The 17,301-nt window shown below is 39.3% G+C and overlaps 1 protein-coding gene across 1 annotated transcript in view; it reads right to left on the bottom strand.

Annotated features, from left to right (window-relative positions):
* The window catches only part of LOC139738058 (cAMP-dependent protein kinase regulatory subunit-like), a 77,035-nt gene extending 65,364 nt beyond the window's left edge, over window positions 1-11,671 (bottom strand). The window contains exon 1 of the mRNA XM_071648719.1: window positions 11,409-11,671. Coding sequence (XP_071504820.1) covers window positions 11,409-11,573 — 165 coding nt within the window. The 5' untranslated portion in view covers window positions 11,574-11,671. The remainder of the gene's footprint in view (window positions 1-11,408) is intronic.
* Window positions 11,672-17,301: the final 5,630 nt, after the last annotated feature.

Genomic DNA, 17,301 nt, shown 5'->3' with positions numbered 1-17,301 from the left:
TTTTTATACAATTTTGCTGGTCTGCAACATACTGTAACTTTACGCAGAATCACTAACTATTAAAAAAATAATACAAATGTACAACTACTGTACAAGGTTCCAAGATCATGAAAGTCATACCTTGTGCATTTAATACATGAGGTTTCATCATCACACCCTCCCTGATCCCACTAAATTGCACACAACAATCCTACCTGACACAGTGTTTTGCATTACAAGCTTTTCGAGAGTTCTACATGAATCCCCAACAATGTTTTATAGCAGGGAAGATACTGTGGTCACATGTGTTGAGAAAAAAAAAATATTGAAATGATTTCATTGGTGCAGCTTTATTGACTGTACAAAAAGGGGCATTTCTACTGTACATTGTCCTTTCACAAAACAGACTTAGATATGTCATGTATTATCCAAATACAGACTTACAGTGTATAAAGAGAAAAAAAATTAAATTTTAAGAATTTGACATTGACATTTCTGATTTTAAAGCTGCTTTGGGTTGGATTCTCTGCGCTGCTACAGAGTTGCACATACAAAGTGTAGGTGGCCAAACTATGTATTGCATGATGTCATCTGCTACACTGCACAGCCGAGCATGGCAAGATATTAAAAAAAAAAAAAAAAAACATTACACAGCCGTATACACGATATACATGTAGATGCCCTGCAACCATTTATATAGCACACACTGTCACTGTCATTACACCTGTATTGAACTGGTAGATTCACACCACTACACATATAAATCTACTTGGGTACATTCACTCCATTTTCCCACGAGTTGAGGCACCACGCTCCAGCTGCTCTCCACAGATCCTACAACATGAACCTAAACTTTTCAGTAGTTTACAGTCAGAAATCACAAATCAAATCATTCTGCCATAAGGAATGTTGTGTGTGTGTTTACATGGTATTATCTAGTTCATTTCTGTCCAAGTAAAATGCACTGCTTATAGTATTTGGTTGCCCAGCTGTGCCATGGCAAAGGTAAAAAATCATTACCAGACATATTGCATACAATACGCCACAAACAGCTTCAAGTTTGGTTCCTTATACAATGTACAGTAATACATTGAAGCACATATCAGGTACATGGAGTCCTACAATGTATATCTACATGATTTTGCTGACAAAGCCATCTATTATTTGTTATTTTTGTGTATTGCAAATACACAATGTATGCTATATAATGTTCTGTGGAAAAATAAAATAAAATGAAATGAAATGAAATGCATTGAATTACGAGATATTGAGCCATAAAGAAACAGAGACTACGGTACTGAATTTGGTGCAGTATTATAGGTTGTATTGAAGCAGAAACAGAGAGGTTTAGCAGTATGATTTCATGAAACATGTTAGACTGTAAAATGCAGTTCATCTCACTGTCAAAGCTGTTATTTTCATGCAAAGATATTGTTCGCGATGAGGAGCTCACAAACATTTTCACAAGTTGTTTTCGCGATTTGAAATGGAGGGTATCGCAAGCACTGGTCCAAGCATCCAACAGTGATTTGCGATAACCTCACAAAAATATTGTAACTGCTTTTAATCCAGTATGTCATTTTAATTGGCACAAAAGCCTTTTCTCATGATGTATTCACATCTTAAAACCTGATTACACGTATCATATGGGGCCACATACACTGTACAGAAAATCTGACAGGAATAAATACAGTTTGGATGTGCATGCTGAGTTACTGAAGAGTCCATAGGCATAATATAACTTTAATAGTCCATTTTAGCTTTCAAATGGTTTTCTAATATGTGTACACTCTGTACAGCTGTACCTCTGGGTTGCCACTATACTGAATAAAGTGATGTACAATGTACAACTGTACATGTATATGACTCATTTTCTCATGATGTGAAATACGAGATATCCGTAATCATTATCCTCAGAGAAAAGCATACATGTACACACATTATTTTTTCATTCCACATTTTACAAGGTACAGTTGTAGGGCAAGTGTATATCGTATGTGTACATGTTCTCAATTTATCCAAAACTTCAAGAACGGCTTTTAAATCAGCTGTAAAAGGGTTTTTTCTGCACATTACATGAGCCTACCAAAAAACAAAGGGAAAAAATGAGGCAACATCTTGTTAAATTACAATCATTATTTTGGGAAAGGGCTAAAGCAGAGACAATAATTGCTCATATTTCTTAACGTGGGTTAATGCTATATTTTGTTTCTCAGTGTGTATTGGTACTGGTACGGTACATCAAGTCTGCTACTGTTCTCTACTGTATGTTGTTACATTTGATGCCAGTAGAATATTTGATAAATTGATGTGTACATTGTATGTCATTCACTTGAGAATTGGCATTTGTAATTTCTTAAATATCATTAGGTGATACGCTATCAGCGTATCACCTATTGTGATTGTCAAAATCTCTCTTTATTTCTTTTTATTCTTCTTTCTTTCTGGACAATTTTGTGTCATCAATATCTCAAGAATGACATTACGGAATAACATGACATTTTCAGGGAACATGTCTCATGACAAAATCTAGCCACAATAAGGTTTTCATGACAGTAACATATCTATGACGTCATCTAGGCGCCATTTTGTGATTTTCGGACCATGTTACATGATCGATCATAACTTCATATCTAAAGGTCATGTCTGTATCATTTTCGGCGGACATTAAGTTCAGGTCACGCTCTATCATACATTTTAATGCTAATTACCTAAGACATTATTACGCGCGCGTACGCGCGCGTCAAACTTTTAAAAGGCTCAAAACAACTTACCAATGGGAAATCTCGAAGTTTCAGACAATTTTAAGCGTTTCGCGCGTTCGCGTCCGTCCGCACATTTTCGCGCGTAGTGCGCGTAAGCAAACTGAAAATGCACATTTTTTGACAGATTTGGATTCCTGATACATTAAGTAACAATATCCATTGATTTCCGATCAATTTTGACCTATAACAAAGGAATGCGTTGGCGTCAAAGTTGAAATTTCGTGTTCGCGTCTATGTGGAAATATAGCGAAAAACATGTCTTTGTTTATTTCGCCATAGCTCTTTAAAACGTCAGGTGACCCTATGTTTTTATTGCATATTACAAAAGCATATGAATTGAAAATAACGTTTCAAGTATCAATATTTCCCTAAATATATTATGACGTCATCATATCATCATCTGAAATCAAAAAAGTGGAATTAATTTTTTTGAGGTACTGTTTCTGACATTCATTTGCTCGTATCTCTGTTGTTTAAGCTCAATATTATCCCAAATTCAGATATGTTGTACTTTGAACATTTGCCTTTTAAGTCCAAGTCATGGTTTTGAAATTTGATGACGTCATCATACCTTAAATTGTGATTAAAGGTAAAGATGCAAAATCGGACAAGTTTACGTGTTATGTCTATGGGAGGTGATTTTTTTTAAAACCATGCATTGACTTCACAACGTTTAAGCACCTTTATCTCAGCTGATTTTGCTTCATTTCCTCTGAAACTTAAGTATGTTGTAGCTGAGACAATAAGCTTCAGTAATCATGCATTTCATTTTTTGAAATCTCATCATCAGGTTGACAATTTTGCAGTTTAAAACTGAAAATGAGAATGGAATGTGGACAAAACGATTCCCGATTCAGCTTTCACATACATAAGTTTACGTTCCTCATATTTTCTCGCCGAGACGTATGGCCGAGTGGTTAAAGGCGACGTCTCAGAGACGTGAGGTTGCGGGTTCGAACCCCACAAGATCACGAAACAAAATACTTAGCTATTTTACTTTTTTTCTTCAATTTTGTATTACATATTCGTCCATGTAGAAATCACGTTCGTATATAAACGCACCTATACACACACACAGACACACAGACACACGCCATATCCCTCTTTTTTGTGTGTTGGAGACCACATTGCTTCGACTGCAGCAACATTTTGCAGGTTGACTTTGTCAAACCGATCATAGTATGTAATGACGACGACTGAGGTGTTGTACTTTGAACATTTGTCTTTCAAGACCATGTTATTGTTTTGTACTTTGATGACGTCATCACACTGAAAATTGTGATTAAAGGCAAGGTATCAAAACCAGCCGATTATAGGCTTTATGTCTACGGCGCGTATTTTTCCCAAGTTGCCAGAAATGGCATAGCGACATCAGTCGTTACAAGGCCGCATTTCCGTCTAGCAATGCAATACATGTTCACGCGGCCACGATTGTTGAGTGGGCATTGACTTTTTCCCCCTGTAATATCCATACATTTCTTTTTTGCCTTACCATTTCCGGGGATGTCCCGTGGCCGATTGGTTAGAGAAACGGTTTTGCATGCACGCTCAATATAACTTCAAGGTGCCTATATCACATTCTTTTCTTTGTCAATCACAGATGACCGACACCTGATGACCCCAAGCGTATCACCTAACTCGTCAGCGTGACGAGTTTCATATCTCGTTCATATTGCACCTGTAAGTTTTCATACCCTTGCCACACTCACTGTGCAAGACTACAGTGATACAGCAGACAATGAATCATCCAATCAGCAGTGTATCCATTTTCACAGCATAAGCCTTTGCTTGCAGAGGATCTTACTCTTCGAAACATGCAAGCATGTTGTATAAAAGTTGCCACGCATCCAATACTTTTTTTCTTTTCTTTTTTTTCTTTTTTGTGGGGAAGGGAGGGTTACTGAAAAGCAAAATGATGCTCAAAGCTCATGGCTTCAGCATTACCCATTAGGGCCAATAAAAGAAACACGAAACAGGAAAAAGAGAACATAATGTGGCTGTATACACTGCCTTTGACTGAAAGATCAGTCTGTATCACCAGGGATAAAACAAGTATGTTCCATAGAGACCACGTCTCACTTCACAGAATCCCCTCTCCTATAGTACTACCCAATCCAATAACATAGGAGTGCTCTGCCCTCAGAAACTACAGTGACTGGCTATCATATTCATTTGCCGATGATCACTAATTAGCATGTTGACAAGCTGGCAGCTGAGCGGTATCTTTTTCATGAAAATCTCACCCAAATCTTGGATATTTCAATAAGGTGATGAGTTTATACCTTTATACTTAAAAATATAAAGTCAATAATCCTCTATGTAAGTTAAAATTTGCTGATCTAGGACTGTAAACTATTATTTGTAGCCATAAACAAGGAGGACTAGGTACCTAACCCTTCAACCTTTAAAGGTCCTGTTTACCTTCGGGAGCAGCGATTTTAAAAATGTTCAAGATATCACTTTGTGTAGGTCAGTTGTATCACAAAACATCCTACCATATAAATTTTTTGCAATAAAGCCTAAAATATAAAGAGATATCACTATTTTTCTCATTAAACCATAACTGTACACGGTTTAGTCTTGAAACATTTTTATTAACTCTTGTTCACATTTTGTGTATAAATACTTAACATCCATTATACTCGTTCAAATTTTTGCACTGGTTGATTCTATCCCGAACTCACATTTTAGAACTATTTTGAAGCACTAATGCTGGGTTTTTGTTTCATCTGCAAATGGTAAATTATGTCTTTAATACATAGTGTACATCCATGAGGACCGACGATAACCCGGCATGTTTTGTATGATATGTACAATGCACTTGTAGCTCAAGATCCCACCACAGTGGTTACTACTGTACAGCCAAAACTGTTTGCGTGCATTTTAATTTCACAAGAGCAAAGATTCACAAAATTAAAATGCATACGAAAGGGCAATTTGTTAACCAGTTGCAATAAAAACAACTTGACAGAAGAATTTCATGAGTTTGAATAATTACCGGTATGCAGTACCTGCTGAAAACTTAGAACCAGCACTGGCTGTTCGGCGGAAGTCCAACTTGAAAAAGCGGACTCTTGTCTGTTTATACTGCCTGGGCCAGTTTTGCCAGAGCAGGTCAGACCGGCTCCAATCCCATGGTAACCGAGTTCCCCTTTGATACAGGGCACGGGCTTTTGAATTTCTCACATTTAACCAGAATTGTGATTAAGCGCAAAAGTGTGCAAGTTGTGAGGTGTTTTATCACGAGCAATTGGTCACGACAGCTGGTTTGTTTACATATTAAGCTGGCCATGACTTTCAGTAATAACTTCTGGGTCAGCAAAAAAGGGCAAAAAAGAGGGTTTCAGAACCTGACCTAACCAGATCTCTTTTTCTGCATTCTGTCTGTTTATACTGAGCTGAAAGTCTGCTCAGGGCTGCGATAGGAGGCTTCAGAATCCCCTTTTCAGCCTAGTGTAAACAGAGTATTTACTCTCTCACATCAACTCAAGTTGACCTCTAGTACAATATATACTTTACTCGTTTTAAACAGATCTAGGTAGTAATAGTAGTAGTATGTCTATAAAGCCTTAAATTTACCGATTCGATTCTAGTATTCTTGCGAATTAACCAGCTTGAGAGGCTTTCTTTGGAATTTCCAGTTGTTTTTCACCTAAAGAGTGTTGAATGTGCTTAGTCCCACATACAGCTGTAATTCACCTAGACGAGAAGCCGTCCTTTACTCAAACAAGTAATGGGAAGTGTGAGTAGACTACTTTCGCTCTTTCACCTGAATGGGCAGTTGTAGTTTTAGTGGTGAAGGAAACTGCACCTGCCACTAGTAATAGGCACCCTGCTGCAAACTGAGATAATTGGTAAATACAATGAGTAGCAAGAAAATTTTGCACTGGTCGGTGTTGATTAATTCTGCATGCAATTGGCAATATTTATTGCAATAATTTCATGATCTACATACGGCCACAGATTGGGAAAGAGTTCCTTATGTCCCCCCCCCCCCCCCACCAACTTGCACAAAATAAACAAACCACCATTCCCCCTTACTAATAATAAACTAAATAAAGGTTATGGGAAGTCTTCCCATAAATGGCATAACCTTTATTTAGTCATTAGTAAAAAAAAGATAGCAATCTATCCATTTTGGGCAAACTAGTGGGGGGGACACAGATTGATATCATTCTTTTCAAAAGTAATACAGCCGTATGGCAAATAACGTGTTCGAATCACAAACCTGAGCTACTTTTGCCTTCCTGTACGCGGGTTTGCGTCTACTACCTACCGCTAGTAGCCCGAGGAGGATGATCTGTTTAGCACGCTAAGTCGAAATTTTGCACTTATTTGTCATGACCTTTGGTGTATTTTGTACTTAATCCACATTGCGCAAAATATGGCAGTATCGAAACTTCACTTTTTTCAAAATTAATATGTTTTCTGAATTTTTGAAAGAAAGATTTATCAGCCTCACATACACGCATGTGGTAACAACAGTACACGAAATGGACCTTGCAATGCCTGGTTTTAGTGAAATTGGCTACCTGATCGGAGCCCGCGAAGAGCTTTGCGGTTGCTGCCGCGGGAGTCGCTATGGATGTTGTGTGTTTTACGACTGCCATTCCGCGTATGCGGACGCCGCGCACTGGCTCAGCGCTAGCGAGCTCTCTACTTACAACGATGGGCGAATCGAAGCCGCCACTACAAAGTACAATTGGAAAATCGTGAACACAAAAAGTTATTAAAGTGCGGGATTTTTTCAAGAAAACAAAAAATTTCGCTGATTTAAACACTTTTTATATCTATATTACGTATCAATCTACATATGTGACCGTGCACCTCAAAACGAACATAAAGTCGCACACACTGATATTGCGTGAGGACTGAAAATAAGTGAAATGAGTCAACCTAGCCGAACTTGACTTTTTCATATTTTCTGAAAGAGCGGGTCTTCTTTTACATTATGCTAAAATTTGGTATCGTAAAACGGGCAGGAAAGTGTTTTTTTTAGCAGCTTATCTCGAAAATTTTTTGTAGAATAGTGTGATTATGTGTGTCTTTAGAATCCCTTTTTCATTTCTGGAAAACCTTGTCCTCACTCTTCACTTTCAACTCTAATAACTTTTGAAAGGATATTGCCACTGCTTTGAAAGTTGGCATTGATTACAGACAGAATGTGTTAATGAGGCATGCTTAATTTCACTTTAATCTAATAATCCCTTCATTGTTGTTACCCTGGTGGTTTACTTCCTGTTTTTTGTCCCATTCATCGCACAGCCAGCACGGTTTGGTAAAGATTAAGCGCTTGAATAGACACTGTACTAGGGTGTCTGATCGCGCACTGCAAACCCTCGACCAAAACGCGCCCCTATCTTATAACACGCAAGTCCCATAGAACGCAATGGAGCCGCACGCCTACACTGTTTTGACCAAGCATTTTTGTGCCAAATTTCGCCTTTATTGCCAAATCCCCAGACCATGCCATTAACGAATCCTGACAAATTTAGTATCATATGAAAGAGGAAGTTTTGCTCCATATCCTATCAGAACGGCGGTACATGAATCCGACGATAAATTGATGTAAACATCAATAGAAGCACATCTATCCCCATATCTCAGCGTCTGCTTCGGTATTTGTATCGCCCCAAGGCATGCTAGTAGTTGAGGATATGCTGAATCCGATGGTGTGGCTAGTTTTTCGCTAGCTCCACGCCTACAATAGGTGTGGAGATATCGCCTTGAAGATACCCCTTGCAATAATTTTTTGGTCACAGCGAACGTTTTAGGCGGGGCTTCGTATGCAAGAATCCATAGTAACTTCGCGCGAAGGGGCTAATGCATATGTAAATTTGATTACGCATCGCGCGCCGTCTACCACCGGCCACATGGCCTCATTCTGCGGTGTGTGGGGATCGCGTGTGCATGCGGCGCACGCCAGCAGATGCTGCCAGCAAAGAGCTACCTCTGTGTGTGTGTCACTACGTGTGTGTGTGTATGTGTTGTGTATGATGTGCATATCGAGGCAGGAAACTGGGCTGTCGCTTGCGATAGCTCCTACAACACGCATCACACATAGCATGCACTCTATACTGTACATATCGGATACAGTCACGCTCACAAATCACGTACGTCTTGCAAAACAACCAGACTCTACTAAATTTCTGTCTACTATTATTAGTTTACTTGTGGATTGGTTATGATCTTATCGTTGTTCATTTATATTTCGAAAGTGCACTCGCGATGCTCGAGTCACTGGCACTAAGCCGAGAACTCTGGAGAAGTCGGTTGTGAATACAATCATGTCCGCTTAGCCTAAGTGCGAACGTAACCATGCTCGCCATGCCGGCTGCCCTGGCTTACAATCGCGATGCTCTCCGCCTCGGCTCCCCGAATTTTACCGGTGAGGCTGCCCAGCTGCTGCTAGCTACCTGCGCCTGCATACATACGCGGGGTTCGTACGTGTTTGTAGGGCGCTCAATACGGTACATGTGAATCGAATGTAAACTGAATACCGAGCACGTACGTACGCACGCAGCGCACACAGGGTATGACAACACATAGGGGGAGTGGCTTCTGCGCTTGTTACGCGTATTTTCTAACCGCTGTACGCTCATTATCTGATCGCTGGAGATCCACAACCGAATGCAGCTTTTCGGCGTTGTTTGCAAACATGATTTGGGTCACATTTTCATGCGTGCTCGTAAAAAAAGGGGGTGATATTGCTGTGATTTTAAAGTTAAATTTCTCAAGATAGAAACATCATTTCGCCATGAAATTTGAAATATATCTTAATGATGTAATTCTCTTTCATATGAAATAATTCACAATTCGTTTCTCACAGAATTTCAAAAGTTACAAAAATGCTCCAGACACCCTAACTGTACTTCAGAGCCTCTTTTCTCAGTTCACACTTTTCCTGAGTTTGTGCATTCTTTCCAATATTTAGATAGGTTAGGAGAGTCCATTTGATTTGAGTTATACATCATTTTAAAGCTTGAAGTCTGCTCTTTGAGAATATGGTCTTAACTAAAAATTCATGTCTGGCGACTTTTTGTTTGTTTTGAGGTGCAGAGTCACATATACTTTGTAATTGATCTCATTTCATGGCTTGGTGTATATCTGATTTTCATATGATAAACGCTAACTGTGTTAGAACAGTAACATCATAACAACATCGAAGAATTAGAAAAGCTGTATTAAAATCTAAATTGTAAATACAGTACATTTTGGGCTACAGCAAATTACACTCTCACATACTTCAGTTTATGAGAGTATAATTTGCTGTGCCTGTACTAAGTAGCCCAAAATATTGATTACCATGAATTAATTAAGCCTAGACCTAGACTCTATTAAACTGTTAAGTGTTAGTCATTTTTTTTTTTCTGACACTGTTGAGGTCTAGTAACGTTAAACTGTGCGTGCAGTGGACGGATCCCGATTACCCCTGGATTGCTGTTTAATATCTGGTTTTAGCCAACATCATGTATATGCATTCAATGACAGGCTTCATTGGGACCCATAAGGTGCCTGATAGTAAACACCATGGCGTTGCACCGCACCGGCGAATGGTTCCGAGTATTAAAGAGCCATGATCATGATCATCACATTGCAATGCTGCACTGTGCTGTGTGTGTTGTCAATCTTTAGGCAACCAAAACTCCAGTTCGGTCACCGTATGCAAGTGGTATGTATTAAAAGGCAAACGTACAGCGCCTACTAGCGGGTAAACCTACCACAACAAGCGCAAAAATACCGGACATACACAGGGTACTCAAGGTTCCCTGTTTATCAAAACTAATATTTTAATCCTCCCATATACCTTATTTACATATAAGCTCAAATATAACCGTATATTTTAACTTCAAGGTGGACGAGCTAGAACTCAAGTTAACTGCGACCAGCCCCAACACGCAGTGTTGGGGCTGCGCATTGTAGCAGACATGATCATGACAGGCGAAGTATAGCGCCTAAAAATCAATATGAAATCGCAAAAATTCCGCAATATGAAGACTTACAGGTGAAGATGTAATGTTGAAGACTGACTGCGTTCAACTTTTGGTTCTGGTAATAGTCCCTTTCTGCTCGGTTTGATGAGTTAAATGCGACTCGGTCGAGAGGAACTCGGGAGAACTACATCTTATACAGTAAATGGATTTGAGATTTGTGCGCATGCGCTGGCCATCAAGTCGTGTAGCTTTGTGGCAAGGCCTTATCATACTGTTGGCAAACCCTCTCGCTGTATATTGCGTTGCTTTCTGGGTGGGTGCGCGCGCGCACGCCTTGTCAGAAGGCTAAACGCATTGCGACTCCGCCAGCACATGAATATTTACGTGCGCAGTGTACTGCATACTGATTTCGAAAATGGTGAATGGGATGGGGAGCAAGGACTACGGACCCGTATATGGCCGTGAAAAAAACGTTTTTTCAAAATCATTGGACCAATGTGAACAAGAACAAGGTGAACGAAGGGTATTAATTAGATAAGAATCTTATGTATACTATAAAAGTACGTTTTTTCCTCGTGATATTCGAAACCTACGGAGGTGCGAAAATCTGTGACAGACTGTGTATGTTTATCAAGCTTACCGATATAGCACTCTATTGACTCAGGACGCTCCCACAGTGTGTAACTGTGTATACGGAGCGTCCCGGGGTTAGAACTCAAGTATTTATTACCGTTGCCATTCTTCCGAAGTGCTCCCATAGAAAGTTTACTGGATCTTCAGGCCGATGAATGCACAGTTGTACGATAGAATCTTTCAGCAATTGCTGGATATTATGCTTCTGAACGTAGGCTTCGCATTCCTTCAGACTTTGCTCGTCTTCCATGTTGGACGCCATTGGTGATATTGCAGCTCAATATATGAAGTTACGATGCCAAAACTGGAAAACACACAGCAAAGAAGTAGGCTATGCAAAAGATCTTCACAATTCTTGCTGGCGACAACACACTATTCAACGTGAGATTAGTGTACGCGACTTGCGTAGTACGTGCATGCTATGCTGCGTGTACATGCAAAGCGACTGGGGGAATGCACCGAGTGCTGTTTGATCGTGCGTACCGTGGTGGGATAGTGAACACCGAGAAACTGAATATAGACGATAAAATCAGCTAGTTGGGTAACTGTGCTGTCGACGCTGTATGACAGAAAACGCGAAACTAATACCGATAGCCGATGATTTTAGTTACTGCCGTGACGTCGGATACCAGTTTTTGGAGCGGATACTTTGGCTCGAGAAGTCGCTATCATCCGTTTACACCCATCTCCTGTAAATGGATGATACTAGTATGCCATTCTTCCGCCATACAAATCCAATGAGACGATTCTCAAACTTCTGAAGACTTTTTGATAGATTGTAAACTTGCAAGACCGTAATGTGCGTAAGGTTATGTCATTCTGATGGAATCGCTATTTCTTGATATTAATCGTGCTAAATATAATGTTTTTGTGTCGAAAGAGCGGACCATGCATGCAGTTCCCCCGAAACACAATTATGTTTTGTAGGCTTACAAAACATATACTATACATGGTCAAAAATGCGTTATCATAAGTATATTCTTCTAAGTTGCAATTTAGCTTTCCCGGTAGCATTAAAAAAAACACAAAAAAAAAAAAAAAAAAACCAACACATAAATTTGACTGATCGCTTGATACTAGCTCCTATATTGATCTAGAGAGATGTTCCAGAGGGGCAATGTATAAACTTGTATAGTAGTGAAACGGTGTGCAAGAAGCATGGATTAATCGTAAATCATCCCTATATCATCAGTTTCTTTAGCTTATCATTAACATTGAAAAAATTGATCAATTATTACTATAGTAGATCGACTTTATCATTGTATTCCAATATGCGTTCATAAGAAGAGTGTCTCTCTCTCTCTCCCTCTTCCTAGGTTCCCTCGCTGTAGAGTGGAGCTATAACACTGACGGTCCATACATGCACCTTTAGACTATTACCTCACGTGATTAATCTTTGTTTACGTGTGTGTTTGTGTGTGTGTGATGTGGATCTGTTAATGAGTGAATCAGTTTGGGTGTGTGTTTTTTATTACAAACAGTGTTTTAAAAGGTACTGTCTTTGATATGAAATAAGCAGTTGTACTTTGTTAGTTTCCTCATTGTTATAGGCCAGCTATTTTCAGCAGTGTATACGTACATGTTTGTATAAACTATTTTGCTCAACTTATTTCATTTCAAAAAAGTATGTACATATATATATATATATATATATATATATATATATCATAATATATAGAAATTAAAGGTGACGTAGTAGGGTAGTAATGCATCAGTCCAAGAGTTTTAAGAGTCCCGTTGGGCGAGCCCCTATACATGCACGTCACAATTAAAACCAACACCTAAACAATGTAGCCTATACGCACGAGTTATACATCCCACGAGTCATACAGCCCATAAGTTTTGAGGCATACAGCCCGCTAGTTATACAGCCCACCCTACCTCCCTGGAGACACTAAGAGAACAAGGCTCACAAGTTCGACATCAAGTAAAATAGGCCCATGAGTCTTACTACAACCCATGAGTTCGACATGCGGCATAAGGTAAACAAACGAGTTCGACACTTCACGAGAGCGACGCTATATAGCAAAAGAAGGCTCACGGGTTCGACAGGATGAGTGAGTGCCATTAAATCAAGTAAGACAGTAAGAGTGCATAATTGTACAGGGTGTCCTTATTATTATGGCATAATATAAAGAAGAAATGATTAGTGGCGAGAAAGGGGAGTTGCTTGATACTGTAACGGGCGCAGCTTATCTCGTCGGTTGCCTTCCCTTAAAGGGACTGTACAGTAGTGGTTGAGGTGGGGATTCATGTTTTGAACATTCCTAAGTGAGATAATGAGAAACCTCTTATGAAATATGAAAGAGCATGTGATTTTAAGAAGGATTCAACGTTTATTTGATGAAAATTGGTTTTCAAATGGCTGAGATATCCCCAAAAGTGATAATAATAAAAGGCGACATGCCCCACCTTTTTTAGGATCTCTTTGTTTCACCTTGTTTTTGGATATCTCAGACATTTCAAAAACGATTTTCATCAAATAAACTTTTGATACCCCTTAGAATTGCATGCTCTTTGACATCTCATAGAGTGGTTTCTGAATATCTTGCAAAACGTTAAAAGCTAAATCCTCACCCCGACCAGAACTGCAATGTACACACCCTTTAAGACATTTATTGTGTGTGTGTGTGTGTGTGTGTGTGTGTGTGTGTGTGCGCGCAGAAATTAACAACATTCACTAAAAGTGTGCACCAGATCAACTGGCTTTCCACTTCTATATCGAAAATTTAAAAGCACCCTCGTTTCACACATACTCTCTATAAAAAATCGAGTGAAAATATTCACTCTTGAAGGAGTGAATACAAAAAAGAGTGAATTTAGAGTGCAATTGGAGTGAATTTGGAGTGAAAATGTTCATCGCTTTCACTCATTTTTGAGTGACCTCAGGGATCACTCCAAAATCTTCGAGTGATCCCTGAGGTCACTCCAAAATGAATGAAAATGAACATTTTCACTCAAAATTCACTCCAATTTCACTCTAAATTCACTCTTTTTTGTATTCACTCCTTCAAGAGTAAATATTTTCACTCGATTTTTTTTTTTTGAGAGAGTTATAGCAACAGAAATGCTTATAATATACAAATTCCAAATTGGTTTTGCATTACTTCTTAAAAGTCGGGTATGATAGGTTAAAATCTAATACCTAACTACCGAAGCAATAGAGAAAAGGGGAAAATCTGATGCCCTGCCCATATAGCTAGAATTGGGGCAAGCCTATCTTGAAATTAGCATGATGTCATTATCACAGACCTAAACTTGAAGCCATGTGTTGTTCTTGTCTTCTTTTTTTTTTTTGGGGGGGGGGTCCATGAAGAGAACAGTGTCATCATGAAAAATTGATAGCGTGACGAAAGTGCATGCACCGCCGTTTATGTCAGTTTTCCACTTCTATCATAAAAAGTCCAGTTTACCTTTTGGAGCAGTGATTTTAAAAATGTTCAAGATATCACATTTGATGCTATGTAGGTCTGTTGTATCACAAAGCATCCTACCATATAAATTTTTTGCAATAAAGCTTGAAATATAAGGAGATAATAAATATCAGTATTTTCTCAATAAACCATAACTGTAGACGGTTTAGTCTAGAAGCATTCTTATTATAACTATTGTTCACATTTTGTGTATTTCACAATACTTTACATCAATTATGGATTCAAATTTTTACAATGGTTGTTTCTGTCCCCAACTCACATTTCAGAACTATTTTAAAGCACCAATGCTGGGATTTTGTTTCATCTGCAAATTGTAAATTATGCCTTTTTGTACAGATGACATTGTATGATCATGTAGGCAAATAGATGGCGCTGTTCATCTTGTCGAATTCGTGGGCCTCCTTTCAGTCTCGTGAGCCTCTATATAGCTTTTGCGTATAGTGTCGAACTCGTGGGCTTTGATTGCCTTGTGTCGAACTCATGGGCTGTATGACTCATGGACCTATCTTCAATGTCGAACTCGTGGGCCGTATGATTCGTGGATGTCGGTCTCGTGGGATGACCCCAGGCAAACATGAACGCAATAATTAATATACTGGGTACATCTTCCAAACACGAGATGGCGCCATTCAAGGAGGTACCCCGCGGTACAGTATCCCGGGGTACCGCGTGGTGTACTAGTATAATACCTGTCAGAAAAGCTCGATTGATGTCCCATGCTAATGAACACAAACATGAGTGCGTTTGTTTCATTTCCATCTGAAAAGATGGCTGGATAGCTCATCCTGTTATTCAGCTGCAGTATAGCTGGTCTTCTTATTTGGTTCAGTTGGATGTAAGGCGGGACCACTTCAGCGGGTTGAACACCCTGCTCTTATATAGGATTTTTACGTGCATGAGTTGTGACTCCCTCACACAACTGAGTCTCACACATGGGACCTCCATTGTCCTATCGGTTGGACAGAGTGTTTTGCCTCTTATACTACATGTATTAATAAGAGGGGACGGTATGATTAAACACAACATTGCTCAGTGGGGCCCGGGAATCGAACTGGGGTGCGTGGGCAGAAGCAGCTATATATTTTTTCAAAAAGTTTTCCTTGTCGCAAACAATTCTTCTCGTCGCAAATAAATTGTGAACATGTTCAAAATTTCTTTGCGAAGAATTATTCCGCAAACAGTTGCAAGCGTTTGTAAAACAGTCGTAAGTCTTTGCAAACGGTTGTATGACAGTGTCGCTGAAGTTCTTTCTACTACTGTATATCGCCAAAAATGCCATTATATACCGACACGTGATCATTATGATGGTTACTGTATGTTATTGACCCATTGGGAGAAATTTGCCACGTAAGTCGCCATGTCAAAGAAACAATGTACATGGAGAGCGAAAACCCATCTGGGATCGGGTGGATGTCCATGCCAGGCCCCGGCCGAGGAAGAACTCTCCCTTCAGTAGCAGGAGGTTGCTATAAACCCCCTGCTGCTGAACCTCTTGATGATGGGGCCTCTTCCTGGCAGAAATTCATTTCCATACAGACCATAGTATTCTGGACATCATTCTAAATCTCGAAAATATTCCGCGGTCAGAGGAAATCGGAATGCTGCATGGTGAAGGTTTGCTCACCTTTTTTATAGGGTTTGGTCCATAAATTCGCCTGGTATTTTTCCAGGAGTTAGCAAAAGTTCCCAAACAGTCACAAATAGCAGTACAATTGTATAAAGGATTGGCAAATAGTAGTTAATCTTCGCAAAAACTGTCGCTAACATTTTGCTGACGGTTGCTAATAGTCGTCAACTGCCTTTCGCAAACATTCACTCAAATGTTGCTATTATTTTTTTGTTGCTAAACATCGCTAAAAATTGCTGAATGTCGCTAAAATGACAGAGGCGAACCCTGATTTTCACCAACATTCGTCAGAAAGTGAGTTGGCGAATCCAAAATTCGCAAACTTCGTAAGCATTCGCCCCTCAGTGAGATACCTCCTTAGTCGTCATTTGAATTCGTTAAGGCGGTATCTCACTGAGGGGCGAATGTTTGCAAGCTAGCAAATTCTAGGGAATTTTAGGTTTCGTCAGGGTTCATTAACAGTAAAGTTGCAATCAAATTATTGCAATCAATTTCGCAAACAGTTTTCATTGTCGTAAACAGTTTTTCGCAACAAAAAAATAAGAAAATAAAAAATTGATCGTGGATGTTCAAAATTTCTTTGCGACAAGAAAAACTGTTCACGACAATGAAAACTGCAAATTTGATTGCAATATTATTGTTTAAGAATTTGATTGCAACTGTTAACGTACCCTGAAATTCCCTAGAATTCGCTACACTCGCAAACATTCCCTGCTCAGTGAGAATTACCTTCTTAATCGCTCATTCAAATGATTTTTTTATTCGTTATTTTGTTCAATAAGCATTTCAAAGGTGTCAAAAAAAGAGCTTACGATTTCTAAGGATGGAGCGCTCAAATTCATTCTGTCTCGTATGCAAATTTCTTATCCTTGCAAAAGATGCATGACTCATCCGAAGTTAGAATAAAAACGTGCATTTTCAGGAATGAG

This window comes from Diadema antillarum, unplaced genomic scaffold (assembly GCF_040938485.1).
Source record: "Diadema antillarum isolate AM-2024a unplaced genomic scaffold, OU_Dant_1.0 seq00000720_RagTag, whole genome shotgun sequence".
Lineage (NCBI taxonomy): Eukaryota > Metazoa > Echinodermata > Echinoidea > Diadematoida > Diadematidae > Diadema > Diadema antillarum.
This window is presented reverse-complemented; position numbering and strand designations above follow the sequence as displayed.